Raw genomic sequence first — 15,217 nt, 5'->3', positions numbered from 1 at the left:
TTTAGAAGAAGATTGGGTTCTCATTTTTCTGCTATCAAGCCTTTTGAGCTGACTTTGGGAAAAGGTTTCGTTGTCTTGATTTTAAATTTTGGCTTTGTAAATATTGAAAATTTGACTAATTTCTAAAATTATGGTGAATTTATACTTTTAAGATTAGAGTAGGGGTGGCAACATGTACCCTATTCGCCGGTATTCAATCCGACCCCATTCGATCGGGTAGGGTTGCCAACTCGATCCGCAGCGGATCGGGTAGGGTAGGGTGCAGGTAGGGTTTTCGTGCGGGTTAGGTACGGTGTGAGTTGTGCCTCAACTCTACTCGACCAACCCGCACACTATATATGTATATGTTATATACTTATATAAAAATATGTTTTAAGTGGATGTTAAACCAAAGACCTCTCACTAAATGCAAACAATCCTTAGTCATTAAAAGAAGATCATTAATTGATAATTTAATATTTTTTTTTTACATAAAAGTTAGTTCTATTTTATATTATTATTAAGTTATATAATAATGTTACATCTTTTTTTGTAACCCACGGATTAAAAGCGGGTAGGGTTAGGGTTGAGATATTCTCAACCCGCAGGTAGGATATGATTGAATTTATATAAAAATCTCAACTCGCAAATAAGGTTAGAGTTGACTCCAAACCCTACCGTACTCTATCCATTGCCACCCCCTAAATTAGAGAGATTTACACTCTTCTAAACTTTTAATTTTTATATTAAACCCTAATCCCTAAACAGTTGACCTCTGTACTGCGAATTCAAAGAAACTAATACATACACAAATAAATTGGCAATGTTTGATCATAATTTGCAATTGTCAATTTTTTTTTGTTGCTTTATATTTTTATGCTGATTCTATTAGAACTGTTTTTTCTAAAACAATCTCAGTTTAGTTATTTATTTTTGGGTATTTGCACCGTTATTTTTTTATTTATATATATAAACAAATGCAAGAAACGTGTTCACCTAACATTTATTTTGTTGAATAAATTGAACGGGTTGGGCCACGGATAGTTACGTTCACCGATCTTGTGATTGTCGAGAGATTCAGTACACAAATTACAAATCGTTAACATCACCGTTTTTAAGTGTACATTTTTTATTTATTTTTTTTGTCCATGTAAATAAACTAACTAAAAAAAATAAAATGTTAGTAAAAAAAATTATGGTTATTTTATTGTGATAATTTTATTCCATATATTATATTATTATTCGATCTAATATAATTATTTACACATAGGTGTTAGTTAAATATGAAACTTGAAATATAAACAGTACACGAGGAGATTCTTATAGAATGTTCGTTTAGTTAAAGCCTTTTAAGTTAAAGGTTTTATTTGTAAGAGCCTTTATTAAGAATTTTAATAATAGTGAAATTTTTTAAATTTTAATGCAATAAATATTTAATAATGTAAAAATGACATCTTTAAATTAATTTATTTAAATAAAAAAGTATGACAATGTCCTTAATTATTTCACTAACTAAAATTTTTAAAACTTTCAAGGAATTCATAATTTAAAACTTATATTTATCTTTTATCTAATGAAATAGAGTTTAAGTATTTTAATTGGGCCTTATTTTTGAAAAAGATATTTTTTAAATAATATATTTTTAAAAGATCTTTTATAAGAATAAAAATAATTTTATGTTTGAATATCTTATGTAAAAAAATTTTTTTATTTATCAATTATATTTAGATAAAATAAGATAAAAATATTTATTTATTTATTTATTATATGAAAAATATTTTTTAAAAAAAATCTTTAAAAAAAATATGTAAATTATAGTTTTTCAAAAAAAATATTTTTTATTTTTTTAGTATTTTTATTTTTATGATTAAAAATCTGACAAAAACACAAAAAAATAAAAAAATCTTTTTCATTAAAAAAGATTTTTTATTGATTTAACGACGTCAAAACTCAAAATAAATATTTATTAACAAAATTTTAAAAAAATTCATTGAAAAATTCCATTAATTAATATTTTTATTTTCATAAAATAGAAAAAGGTTATAAATATCTTAGTAGAGGAGCAATTTCCTTGTTTTCATTCATTCATTGTGACCTAGCAACTAGCAAGCAGTAGCAGGAGTTGAGGCAACTCCCGAACACGTGGAAGGCGGCAGCACTATATATTCGAAACTTGAGCTGCACCCGAAACTGAATCTTCGAACCCTAAGCACCAGCTCGGGTTCTTCTCTACAACTCTTCCTCCGATTACTCAACACACCATCCTAGATCTATTCTTGTCTTCTCGAATTTCAGATCCAAGGTTTGCATCTAATGCTTTTCGTTTTTTATTTTTTCTAGCTTTCTTTTGCTTGCTGCGTTATTGGCTCTTGATTCTTCAATGGATTCGATTCGTTGATGCTATTTGCAGAAATCAGTTATTGAATATGGTGTCCGACGCCAGCAAGAAAAAGGCCGCGCAGAAGAAGGCGGCGGCAGCGGCTAAGAGAGGAGGCAAGGCGGCTGCTTCCTCGAAGGCGTCGGCGTCAGCTTCAGCCTCGGAGAAGGCAGCCGACCAGCTCGCCAACGGTGTCGGAGATATTGTCATATCGGATCGGACCTGCACCGGTGTCCTCTGCTCACATCCCCTTTCCAGGGATATTAGGGTAAGTAAAACTTCGGATGATGTTGAATTGAATTGAATGTAATGCAATGTTTAGGGTTTAAGTTTAGGAATGGAATAGTATAAACTGTGGTTAAACAGAGTTGTAGATGCCATATCTTTGTTTAGTGTTCTGATTCTATCTGTTGCACATCCTAAATGCTTATTCTCTAATCTCTATAAGTTCTTGGAGAGTTAAAGGAACATATCGGTTAAATCTAAAGCTGAACGAGTAAGGTTAAGCAGAAGGTTGAGCTAGGGAGTAGGTTTATTTTGGAATGTCCTGTGATGATTACTGATACTATGCTGATTATTTCTTTATTTATTATTATTTTGATCTCCCAAAAATGTTTTTTTCTGCCCTTGCTCTTCAATCGAAAGTGTTCTGTCTTGCGGCAGTATGCATATATATAATAATCGAAAGTGTTATTATTTTGGAATGTATGTTACTTTAATTACTTATTACTTTGGATTTCTTACAACTTGTATAAAGTGTGGTAGACAGTCTTAGTTTAGCGTGTCTTATTTTAGCTTCTTGTTGTTAAGTGTGGGTGATTGTATTTGAGTGCTGTAGCCTAATGGTTGGGTCAGTCTGTAGCATGGGCATTCTACCATGTTTGCATGTTTAATGTCGTTGCTCCTCCTTTAAGAATGTAATCAATACTTAATACTTAATATTTGGGTGGGTATTGTTACAACTTACAACATTGTGTTGTTAAAAGTGAGTTTCTGCTATATTTAGTGTTGTATTGTTTATTTTTAATGATATGATCAGTGTTATATTGACAATTTTGTGTTCATGTTCTAATTGTAGATAGAGTCTCTGTCAGTTACTTTCCATGGACATGATCTGATAGTTGATTCTGAATTGGAGCTGAACTATGGAAGGTATGTTATCCTTACCCGTTTGTTTTCCATAGGATGCTGTTATTCATAACTATAATTGTTACTTATATTTTTTCCCCTGTTAAATTCCATTCAGACGCTATGGTTTGCTTGGATTAAATGGTTGTGGAAAATCTACCTTGCTTACGGCAATAGGTATGCGAGAGCTTCCTATTCCAGAACACATGGATATATATCACCTTGCTAGGGAAATTGAAGCCTCTGACATGTCTGCGCTGGAGGCTGTAATAAGCTGTGACGAGGAGAGGTTGAGATTGGAGAAAGAAGCTGAAGCTTTAGCCTCTCAGGTTTGTTTCAGTAATATAGTATCTGAGTTTTTTGTGGGTTTCTTTATATTCTTGGATTTCTGACTCATCTTAATTGGTGCTCCAGGATGATGGGGGTGGTGAAGCACTTGACCGTATATATGAACGTTTGGAAGCCCTGGATGCATCGACTGCAGAAAAACGTGCTGCTGAAATCCTATTTGGTCTTGGTTTCAACAAGCAAATGCAGGCAAAAAAGACACGTGATTTTTCCGGGGGCTGGAGAATGAGGATTGCTCTAGCCAGAGCTTTATTCATGAACCCAACCATTCTCTTGCTTGATGAACCAACCAATCACCTCGGTAATCCTCCAGTCCCATATGAAATGCCCTTTATTTGTTGAACTGTTATTTTGTTTGATGGCTTCGCCTAGGGTTTAGCTAACATGTGCCCTAAGGGCACATGATAAGCTTACCATTAGTGGTAATTTTTAAATGTTTTCATTTAATGAATGCAAAACAAATGCATTGGAAACTTAAATTTTTTTATATTTTCAATGAAAACTCTTATTTGTAAACTTAACTTCAACGAGATAGATAAATCTTTTTCCCTATTGGCTCACATGTAATTTTAACTTCAAGGATATGTGGATCCATTATCAGGAAGTCAGAATTTTACTTGTTATGCTTTTAAATTGAATTCCATTGTGTTTCGTATGTTTCTATATCCAGGTGATCAGTAATGTTCTTCCTTATATTTTTTGCAACTTCTGTATATTTCTAACTTTCCTTGAGTAATTGTTCATTCATCAATGTCTTTGCTATAATCTATTTGCAGATTTGGAAGCCTGTGTGTGGCTGGAGGAGAATCTTAAGAAGTTTGAGCGTATTCTGGTTGTGATTTCACACTCCCAGGATTTTCTTAATGGTGTCTGCACAAATATCATACACATGCAAAGCAAAAAGCTGAAGCTCTACACTGGTAACTATGATCAGTATGTTCAGACACGTTCTGAACTTGAAGAGAACCAGATGAAGCAGTACAAATGGGAACAGGACCAGATTGCCTCAATGAAGGAATACATTGCCCGATTTGGCCATGGGTCAGCAAAACTAGCTCGACAAGCTCAGAGTAAAGAGAAAACTCTTGCAAAAATGGAGCGGGGTGGTCTTACAGAGAAGGTGGCTAGGGACAAAGTTTTGGTATTCCGCTTTGTGGATGTGGGAAAACTTCCCCCTCCTGTCCTCCAGTTTGTTGAGGTGACATTTGGTTACACTCCTGAGACTCTCATATACAAGAACATTGACTTTGGGGTTGATTTAGACTCTAGGATTGCTCTGGTTGGACCCAATGGAGCTGGGAAGAGTACATTACTTAAGTTAATGACAGGTGAACTGGTTCCCATAGATGGCATGGTTCGACGCCATAATCATCTTCGGATTGCACAATATCACCAGCACTTGGCCGAAAAGCTAGACATGGAAATGTCAGCTCTCCAGTATATGATTAAAGAATACCCTGGAAATGAGGAAGAGAAGATGAGAGCTGCTATTGGGAAGTTTGGCCTATCGGGTAAAGCCCAGGTGATGCCCATGAAGAATTTATCTGATGGGCAGAGGAGCCGTGTGATATTTGCATGGTTAGCCTATAGGCAACCTCACTTGCTACTCTTGGATGAGCCAACCAATCATTTGGATATTGAGACAATCGACTCGTTGGCCGAGGCATTGAACGAATGGGATGGTGGCATGGTGCTTGTTAGCCATGATTTTAGGCTCATAAACCAGGTGGCCCATGAGATATGGGTGTGTGCAGACCAATGTGTCACCAGATGGGAAGGTGATATTATGGATTTCAAGCAGCATCTAAAGGCGAAAGCAGGTTTATCTGACTGAAGAAGATAGTCAGAACCGCGACTGAAGCTGTCATCTAATACTTGTGCAATGTATGTTGATGATGCTTGCTCAAGGTTTATTTCTCTCGAGGGTACTCAAGTTGATTTCTCTCGAGGTTGATTATTGATTATAGTCGAGTTGAATGGCAGAGAACCAATTGAGAAAGCGTGTGGCCTAAATATTTTTTTGGGGCTGGCAATGTCCACCCCGGTTAGATTGGTAATATTTTTGTTTTTTTTTTTACTACTTTGCTGTGCTTCTAATATATAACGAGATACTTCACCTTATGTTAGATGTTATACCTAAAGGTCTATTCTGGTTAACTCTTGTATCCGGCGAATTTTATGAATATGTTGTGCGGAGAGCACTGTATTTTTGCGCACCTATTCTGGACAGTGGTTTGCTTACTTATGATGAATAACCGTCTCGTCTTAAAAAGTAAAATTTGTATGGTTAACACGTAAAAGATGATTGAATGAAACGGGCATAGCTAGATCCGTTGACATTTTTCTGGACAGTAACTAATCTATTGCTTTGCTCGAATGAACTTCGAAATATTATTATAGTAAATAGCATTAACAGATAAATGAATAAAAGGGGAAAGAAAGTTAGACTTTGCTCAACTAGAACATGAAAATGCATACAATAAATTAGTGTCTTAGTATTAATCTGCCGGAGATTAAAAATCAAAGAAAAGGAAAAGGGAAAAAGGGTGCTTCCTGTCTAACAGGTAGCATTTAGTCGTTGACAACAGTAAATACCTGAGTTCATACTGATTGATTGATGGGAATGGATAACACTTAATAACAACAATGAAAAGAAAAATTAAGAGGATTCATTTCTTTGATTTATTAGTAGTACATGCTCGTGAATCTCTCCTTTGTAGTACTCTGTTAAAGCATGCATTACGGTTACTGGAATGTGTGAGGTCCTTGTTTAGATGAAATTTGGAATGAAGGCGACGAAAGCTATTTATTCGGAGCTGCAACGACTAGACAACCTTGATGTTCACTGTGATAGAGAAAGTGCAATGCAATTTTTGGATTCAGGTTGGAATATTCTTCCGTGAAGTCTTTTTTATCCAGTTGGTCATTTCCTCATCTATCTCCTTTAAATATATAAACAAATATATGCGTATGAATTGCTGAAATTAAATAGCGAGAGACAAATGCTTGGATTGGACCACAAACAAAAGAGCGGAACCAGTTTGCTGTCTATAAAAAGAAAGAATAGTCTAAGGAGAGTTCGAGAATAATGTTGTTAATGCAGCTTTGATCGATGTTGGCTTGTCCATTGTGGGCGGAACAAGAAGATAGTGTTTGAAAATCCACTTCTTGTGTACTTCTTACTTTGGAAGGGTATGGTGGTGTGTACCGCATTGATTGGAAATCTTATGATGCCTTGATATGGTGGGTATTAATATATCTGGGCTGTTTCTTGATTGGACCATTTTGGAATGTGAGTGAGAGAGCAATCATAAGGTGTTGAGAACAATGAACCTACTTGACTTGACTTTGGGACCATTTTTAAATCCCTTAATGAAATTGAGATAAGAGGCATTATGGTGCTCTGATTTCCCATGCTTCAAGCTTGTGGCTGCCAATGGAGAATGGAGAATGATGTTTGCTGTGCCCGCCTCGCATATTTTATTCTCTTTGTTGTGTTTTTCTCTTCTGGTTCCATGTATGTTCTTCAACTTTGATCATTACACTAAATGTTTGAAGACAAAAAACTGAAAAAAAAAAAACACACGCACACAATAGACTATCATTTTGCTGTTATTCTCCATGTTTAGATACACAAAATCAAAATATAGATATCTCCCTGTCTTTTAGTGCTTTTGTACAAAGATTGTTGATAAATAAAACATAATAAATTTGCGATTTTAATATGGTTTCTCAAAATACATACAAAAAAAGATTAATTGATGTTCTTAATATGTTCTTAGTTAAATTCAAAAGAAAATATCAAATAGATGTCATATGCATCTTCAAAAATAAATGAAATATTAAATAAAAGTGATATGATTTTTTTAAAAAAAGAAACCTAAATTTATCAATGGATTTTAATTAGTAAATTGATGTGATATAAACTTTTTTTCTTTTTGTATTTTTTCTTTTTAATGAAGTACTAGTTGGGGTGACTGGAACTTGCAAGTCATTTAACTTTATTTGATCACTGGTCAACAGTCAAGTGAATGTTATTGGTTCAGTTAAATTCTCAGGTTATTGTGTCTACGAGTATTCCTAATAGGCTAATAGGCTTAATACACACAGCGCCTGCACCGTGAAACACTCCCCCATGTTTCAGCCAATATGATTGAACCAGCTCCGACATTCAATATTACATATATATTCAATGAAAATTTTAATTAACTTCATGTAATATTGATAGTTAAGATAATAATTTAGTTAAATATATTAGATTATTTTAAGATTTTTAACTATCAATTTAACATAAAACTAACTACTTTTATCGTATATTTTCTACAATTTATTCCAATGATTCTTTCCAGTAAAGCCCAAGATTTTTATATGCGTGATCTTATTAGAATTATATTATAATACGAAGATAATGTTATTATTGGTATTTATGTTTTAAATTTAATTTTCATATGTATTATTAATGTAAAACTTTTTGTACAAATAACTAATTGTGTATGGTACATCAATAAAAATAATTAATTTTTAAATTTATTATTTTAAAAATTATTTAAATATATAAATTTAATTAAATTATTATCTGTATATAAAATTCTTTTAGGGTATCAAGATTAACTTATAGAAAAGTTATTAGATATATCCGGAAATACCAGTGTTTTAGTTGTTTTAACCGTTGATTTTAATTAATATATATTATATATATTTTTTATAATTCAGATCAACGGTTAAAACAACTAGAACATCGATATTTTTGGTATACCTGAAACTCCTCCTAACTTATACTTTTTAGGCTTATCGAAATGCACAAGAGAGCCAAGACATGTGGTATGATAAGTCCACTACAGCTTTTTTACTCCCTTTTTTAGAATGTATACAACGAGTTAATAGTCAATTTCGTCCTTGAAAGTGTCCTCGATCTCCATTTTCGTCCCCGAAAGTCAAAATTAATCAAAAACGTCCTCGAAAGATACCCGTGTTGATCACGTTCGTCCTTCCGTCTTCTGGGTTGATGAGATGGCAAACGGCCGCTTACGTGGCACGTTAACTGCCAAGCTGGCCAACGCCAGGGTGTAGGATGTTGTTGCTGACAAGATAAGTTATGGTTAAGCCATCAAATTAGTCCTTCGAGTTTATAAACCCTAATCCCAAAACGAACGATAAATACTTCGAGGTGATCACTTTCGGTGGCAGTAGAGGTAACTAGGAGACGTAATCCCTTGCTGGCTGCGTCGATGGAGAGAGGAGATGGTGGTTGTGGTGGCGGTTTGTCACATGCATCGCACGACAGTCATGGATCGAGTGTTTCGATGCGAAGGAGGAGGGTGAATGCTCATGATGGATCATGTTTCTGTGGGCTGAAGACTGTGATTAAGAAATCTGGGACAGCGGAGAACCCGAATAGATTGTTCCATGCATGTCCAAGGTACCGGGTGAGTGATGGTAAAGGAAGTTAAAGCTTTTTCATGTTCTTATCCTCTGTTGGGTGTTCTCTGATTTTTTGGTTTACTCCCATATGAAATTGCAGAAGGGCAGTCACTGCAATTATTTTAAGTGGGTTGATGATGATGAATTTGAAGCAGTGGGTGTGTGTGGTACAAAGAAAGATGCAGGAGCTGATATGGAGGTTGAAGGTGAGTATGATGAATGGCGGGTGAAGGTGGCATGGAAGTTGGGCACTGTGGAAGCTGAAGTTAGAGCTTTGAAACTGCTAATGATTTTGCTGTTTGTAGTAGTTGTGATAATTTGTTGTTTCTTATGTAATTCTAAATGAATAGATTATGCTGTATGAACATGTAATGATGTATTGAAATTGTTGATTTGAATGAGAGTAGTTATTTGAAGTTGGAAGCAATTTCCTGTCAACTGTGGATAATTGTATAAACTGTGGAACTAATTCTGTGTTTACATGAATTATGTTGAGGCATAAACAAAATGAAGATAATAAGTAAGCTTAATAGTAACTTGTCATTGATGGCTAATTGTCACATTGTCTTAATACATAAATAGCATAACAAAGTCATAAGATTGTTAGCTGACAAAATACATTGTCCATAGACTAAATTACCACACACAAAACAAAAGCAACAAACAGAATGTTATTTCATACACAAAATGAGTTAACAAGTAGACATTCCTAACAACTCAAACTTTATCATCATTCTTCCTTGGAGCCTTGAAGACTGGAGTAGGCACAAAGGTCATGAATTTTTCCAGCCGCTTAGCAGTTCTGGAGCTTGTCCCTTTAATGGTCTCAGCAGAAACAGCCACAGATCCAGTTGCAATATGCTTTGGGGAGGAAATTGACCTTGCTTTTCTTTTGATCACTTGCAACTTAGGTGGCCTACCAATCAATTGATCCTGTATGATTTAGTAGCAAATCAGATTCTTACATGATTAGGCTACATCCAAATTTTTTTAGGAGTGATGATATATGATACTACCTTAAGGGGCTCCTGGGTTGGTGGGATGCACTCCGAGTCACTGTTGTCACTCTCTGAGTCAGCCTGAGTGGGTGATGGAAGTGAAGGCATAGGTGCCTCAGCTTGTGTACCAATGTCAGTATCAGTAGGAGAAGGGTTTACTTGGGGTTCAGAACCTTGTGGAGCAGGGGTAACAACTGCCAATTGTAGCTGCATCTGCTTCGCATGTTCCTCAGCATCCACAGCCTTTTTCTTTGCGCACCCTCTCTTGTTGTGTCCAACCTCACCGCAGTACATGCACCGGATTGGGTTGTATTTTCTTTTCATTTTTGTCTTTGACCCACTAGGTTGTTCTTCTTTGTCCCTTCTTCGCTTCTTTGTTGGCCTCCCAGGTTTAGGCTTCACTGGGGGTGGGACTGGGGATGGATGTGGCGTTTTCTCCCATAGATCCTGCCCCTTAACCGGATTGACATTAAAACAGTAGGTACGCTTATATGCTTCCATCTTTAACCACTCATGGCAATATTCCTCAGGTCTCTTGTCATTCTTATCTTGTATTGCCGATATTGCATGCATACACGGCATTCCTATGAAGCCAAACAAATTCATACAATAACTATAATATCATGAATGAAGACATTGTTAATTAAGTAAGGGAAGAAAGTTGTTACCTGTAAGCTGCCAAAACCTGCAGGTGCATGTGTGCTTGCCCAAGTCAACCACCATATTCGTCGGCCAGCCATGTACCTCGTACAACTCCTCTTTTTCATCACCAGACCACTGAGGAGCCCAATGACGGGACAGCACCGTCATAGCTTCCAACCTACTTTGCTGAACAGGAGGGAGAATTCCTTGGTAGTTCTGCAACTTCTTTCTGTTATCAACCATACTCTTCATGATGATTCTCCTTACTTCCTCAGCCAGGGTCAGGATAGGCTTACTCCTTTCGTGTTTGATCTTTGCATTGAATGACTCACAGGAATTGTTGCATATGTTATCCACTTTTGGAACCTCACTGAAATGCGCCTTCGTCCATGCCTCTTTTGGCCATTTATCAAGATACTGCCAAGCTTTCTCGTTGATCAATTTAACTCTCTTCATGTTTCTATCAAATTCAGTTGTTGTCCTTGACCTTGCACATTCCCACACAAGGTCTTTCAACTCAGAACTACCCCACTGCTTTGAGAAATTCCGCCACAAATGCCAGACGCAGAAGCGGTGGTGAACTCGTGGGAAAACTTCCTGAACAGCAGGGATTAAACCCTGCACCAAAAGACCAAACACGAAAAGATATTAAATCATCTCAGTCCTCAACTTTGAATTCATTAAATCAAACTAGTCCTTCAAAGAATAATAAGTAAATCAAATTAGTCCTTACAGAAATTATTACCTTCTGCATATCTGAGATGAAGCACCATTTGTGCTCTCTATAGTCACCTAGATCACTGTGAAGCAGTTCAAGAAACCATTGCCAATTATCCTTATTTTCCACACTGACAATTGCATATGCAATCACAAAGATGTGATTGTTAGCATCTTGTCCGCAAGCTGTCAGAATTTGTCCTCCGTGTAGTGTCTTAAGAAAGGCGCCATCTAATCCAATTAGAGGTCTACAACCTGCCTTAAACCCCCTTTTGCAAGCATCAAGACACACATAGAACCGATCAAATAGTGGAGGACTCTCAGGCATTGGGATCACACCAACTTGCACTCTGGATCCTGGATTGCTAGTAAGTAACTCGTTTGCATAATCCCACACCAAACCATACTGGGCTATCTCATCACCCTCTTCAATTTTCCTAGCAGCTTTTAGTGCCCTGGTGATGCATGTGCTATTGAGGTACACGTTACACTTTCGGACAAACCAATCATACACCTCTCGATGCTTCATAGTTGGGTGCTTTCTAAGCTTGGGTACTAGCTTGCTAAGTGTCCAGGTTTGGGTTGCAGCCCTATTTTTCCTCTTTCTAGGACAGGTGTGATTATCAACAAGCGTTTTAATTTGCCAAGACAAATCTTTACTGTTACAAGCACAATAAACCACCCAGGGACAATCATCTGACTTACAAACAGCTCTAACCCTAACTCTATCATTCTTGGTAAATAATATATTTCTGCCCCACTGGATAGTGTAATCCCTAGTGGCTTGTATAAATTCAGCTTTTGATTTGAAAGTCATACTAACCTCAAACTTCAGGTTTCCAAATTTGGTTTTTGCATTGTACTGGGGATAAACAGGAGGGGTCTCCTCATCAGAGTCTAACTCCTTCCCTGAATCCTCTGAATGCCATGAGTCAGGATCTGAGAAACTTTCAAGATCATCATCATCTTCGTCTGCATCTACCAAATCATAACATAAAAGACATTAAAATTTGGCCAAATGAAATATTAAAACAATAGCAATCCAGATTAAGAGCTTACCAGATTCAGAGCTTTCTTCATCTTCGAAACCCTCATAACTTGAGTCATCAGTGTCAATTTCTTTATCTGCTAGTCTAGACTTAGGAGGCCTATGCTTCTCCTTTGCTTCAGCTTGCTTTTGCTTTCTTTGTGAGCCTTTTCCACTATCACTATCACTTTCACTGCTGTATAAACTGTCTCCTACAACCTTTGGAGGCTTGTACAACTCATCTTCAGTACTCTCATACGAGTCATGAGAGTCAGAATCTTCATCCTGGATGGGACCTTCTCTTACAGTTCTTCCGGATCTTGTTACTCTGCATGCACTGGTATTTCCTTTCTTCTTATTACTTTCTGGCGTTTTGGCTGGTTGAGAGGATGTTTTGGAATGATGTGGGACTTTCTTCCTCTGACTGTTGCTTTTGGTTTGTTGAGGGTGGAGTTTTGTTGACTGCAAGGGAGTCTTTACGGGCTGACAGGTGGTCTTTGAGGCTTCATGTGTTGGTTTGGTGGGCTGAGAAAAAGGCTGATTGGGCTTACTGGGCTGTGAGGATGGCTTCCTGGGCTGAGGATTGGGCTTACTGGGCTGAGCTTTAGGCCTACTGGGCTGTGAGGCTGCCTTAGTGGGCTCATAGCTTGGTTTCTTTGGCTGAGGGTGGTTCATTGTGGGAGTTTTCACAGGTTGGGAGTGCTGCATCTTGGCCTGGGAACTGAACTTCTTCTTCTTACTAGTTCCTGCTTCCAGGAGAGGTAGACCTTCCCCTCTGTTGTCCACTACACAGGGCTGTGAGATGCAGTCCTCAAAGTATAGGTTGATCAAGTGGTGGTTCCTCCTACAATCCTTGCACATTGCAATCAAGTCAGCATCTGTCTCCAACTTCTTCAACCCAGATGGAATTGGAACTCCAGGAACTTTCCACCAACAATTGCCAGCCTCAATGTATCCCAGCTCCTTATAGTAACCCCTCACGAAAAACACATCAAGTGTGTCTCCCTCAACACCCATCAATACCTCTGTGTTATCAGGTTCGTAAACCATGTCACCATCCTCACCCGTCCGAAACAACCCACCATGGTGAAAAACAAACGTCATGGGAGGACCCTCCATCTACAATAACAAACAAACACGAAAACAACATAAACAAATATGACCAGCAACAATTGCTCTGTATCAATCACCACCTACTACACCCAGTTGGTACCAATCAACCTTTCACCCAAAAAAAATAACATGCAACAGAACCATCACTAAATTCAAACATCACTGACTACTGTCACAGAGCCATACAAAGTAACACAATCTCATATACGAAAATGCTAAAACAACACTAATAAACCCTAAACCAGACGAACAGTAACACCACCATATTAACAAGACACCACATCACAGAATAAGTAAGAAATGATATTATGAGTTCAATCCTTACCTCTCAATGTCTCAATGCCTTCTTTTACTAGCAATGCTGCTCCAGTATAACACCCACTCCGCATTCAACGGCCAAAGCCTTTCCACTGTATTCGTCTAGCAGCACTAACGATCCTTGTCAGGGTGATACAGAGATTCGGTTCCACACTTAGGGCATGCCTTGTGGGAGACGACAAGTTTTGGAGCGAAAGACAGAGCGATGGTTGATATGAGACAGGGGTAAGCCATCGCAACGTTTCAAAACCTGTTCAAAACACAATACGGCGACGTTTCAATGCCACTGCCTCCATCAACCAAAACGACGTCATCCTGCTTCACTGCCAGCTTGGCAGTTAACGTGCCACGTAAGCGGCCGTTTGCCATCTCATCAACCCAGAAGACGGAAGGACGAACGTGATCAACACGGGTATCTTTCGAGGATGTTTTTGATTAATTTTGACATTCGGGGACGAAAATGGAGATCGAGGACACTTTCAGGGACGAAATTGACTATTAACCCTGTATACAACCAAGAAATAATAATTTTCTAATGAAACATTTATCAAATCTCAACTTTATAGTTATATATGAAAAAAGATATTCACTCTGTCTTGACCAAGAAAAGAAAAAGATAAAAGATAATTTTTGTTCTTTAAAATTTTTTAAAAATTTTAAAATATTATTAACGTTTAGTTTATTTTGATTTTGTTATTAACATTTTAAATTTGTTTGAATTGCAATATACTTGAAATGTGTAATCGTAGTAGAGAGTACTCTTACAAAATGATTAGGAACAAAAAAAATTAATAAATTAACTGTTAAGAATACTTTTAAAACTTTTCAAAAGCTTAAATAACAAAAAGCTAAGTATACTTGTAAAATGATACCAAGCTTAAAATTCAAGTGAATTACAAAAATGATAATTATAAGAAAAGAAGAAGGTTGGTGATGTACTCTCAGGTCATTGAAATTCAAAGTAATGGAAGAAGAATTGATAAGAAGTGAAAAGAGAGAATGATTGATTAAAAGAACCACACAGAAATACTGAGTACCAATTACAATATATATAGCAAAAGGGAAAATAAATTACTAACTAATAGTGCTATAATTATGTCTAACAAATTAACCAACTTGACAGCTATACAAAAAACAAACTCTATTATG

At 36.6% G+C, this 15,217-nt stretch overlaps 1 protein-coding gene across 1 annotated transcript; it reads left to right on the top strand.

Moving 5' to 3' along the window:
• Positions 1–2,050: 2,050 nt before the first annotated feature.
• Positions 2,051–6,048, top strand: ABCF1 (ABC transporter family protein). Its single transcript, XM_016314963.3, has 6 exons — positions 2,051–2,281; positions 2,390–2,624; positions 3,435–3,508; positions 3,603–3,813; positions 3,899–4,133; positions 4,609–6,048. The coding sequence occupies exons 2-6, from the start codon at positions 2,406–2,408 to the stop codon at positions 5,664–5,666; spliced, it is 1,797 nt and encodes a 598-aa protein (XP_016170449.1). The 5' UTR covers positions 2,051–2,281; positions 2,390–2,405; the 3' UTR covers positions 5,667–6,048.
• The last annotated feature ends 9,169 nt before the right edge of the window (positions 6,049–15,217 follow it).

This window comes from Arachis ipaensis, chromosome B8 (assembly GCF_059453495.1).
Source record: "Arachis ipaensis isolate K30076 ecotype BB chromosome B8, ASM5945349v1, whole genome shotgun sequence".
Taxonomy (NCBI): Eukaryota; Viridiplantae; Streptophyta; class Magnoliopsida; order Fabales; family Fabaceae; genus Arachis; species Arachis ipaensis.
The sequence above is the reverse complement of the archived record's forward strand: the minus strand, read 5'-3'. Positions and strand labels throughout refer to the sequence as shown.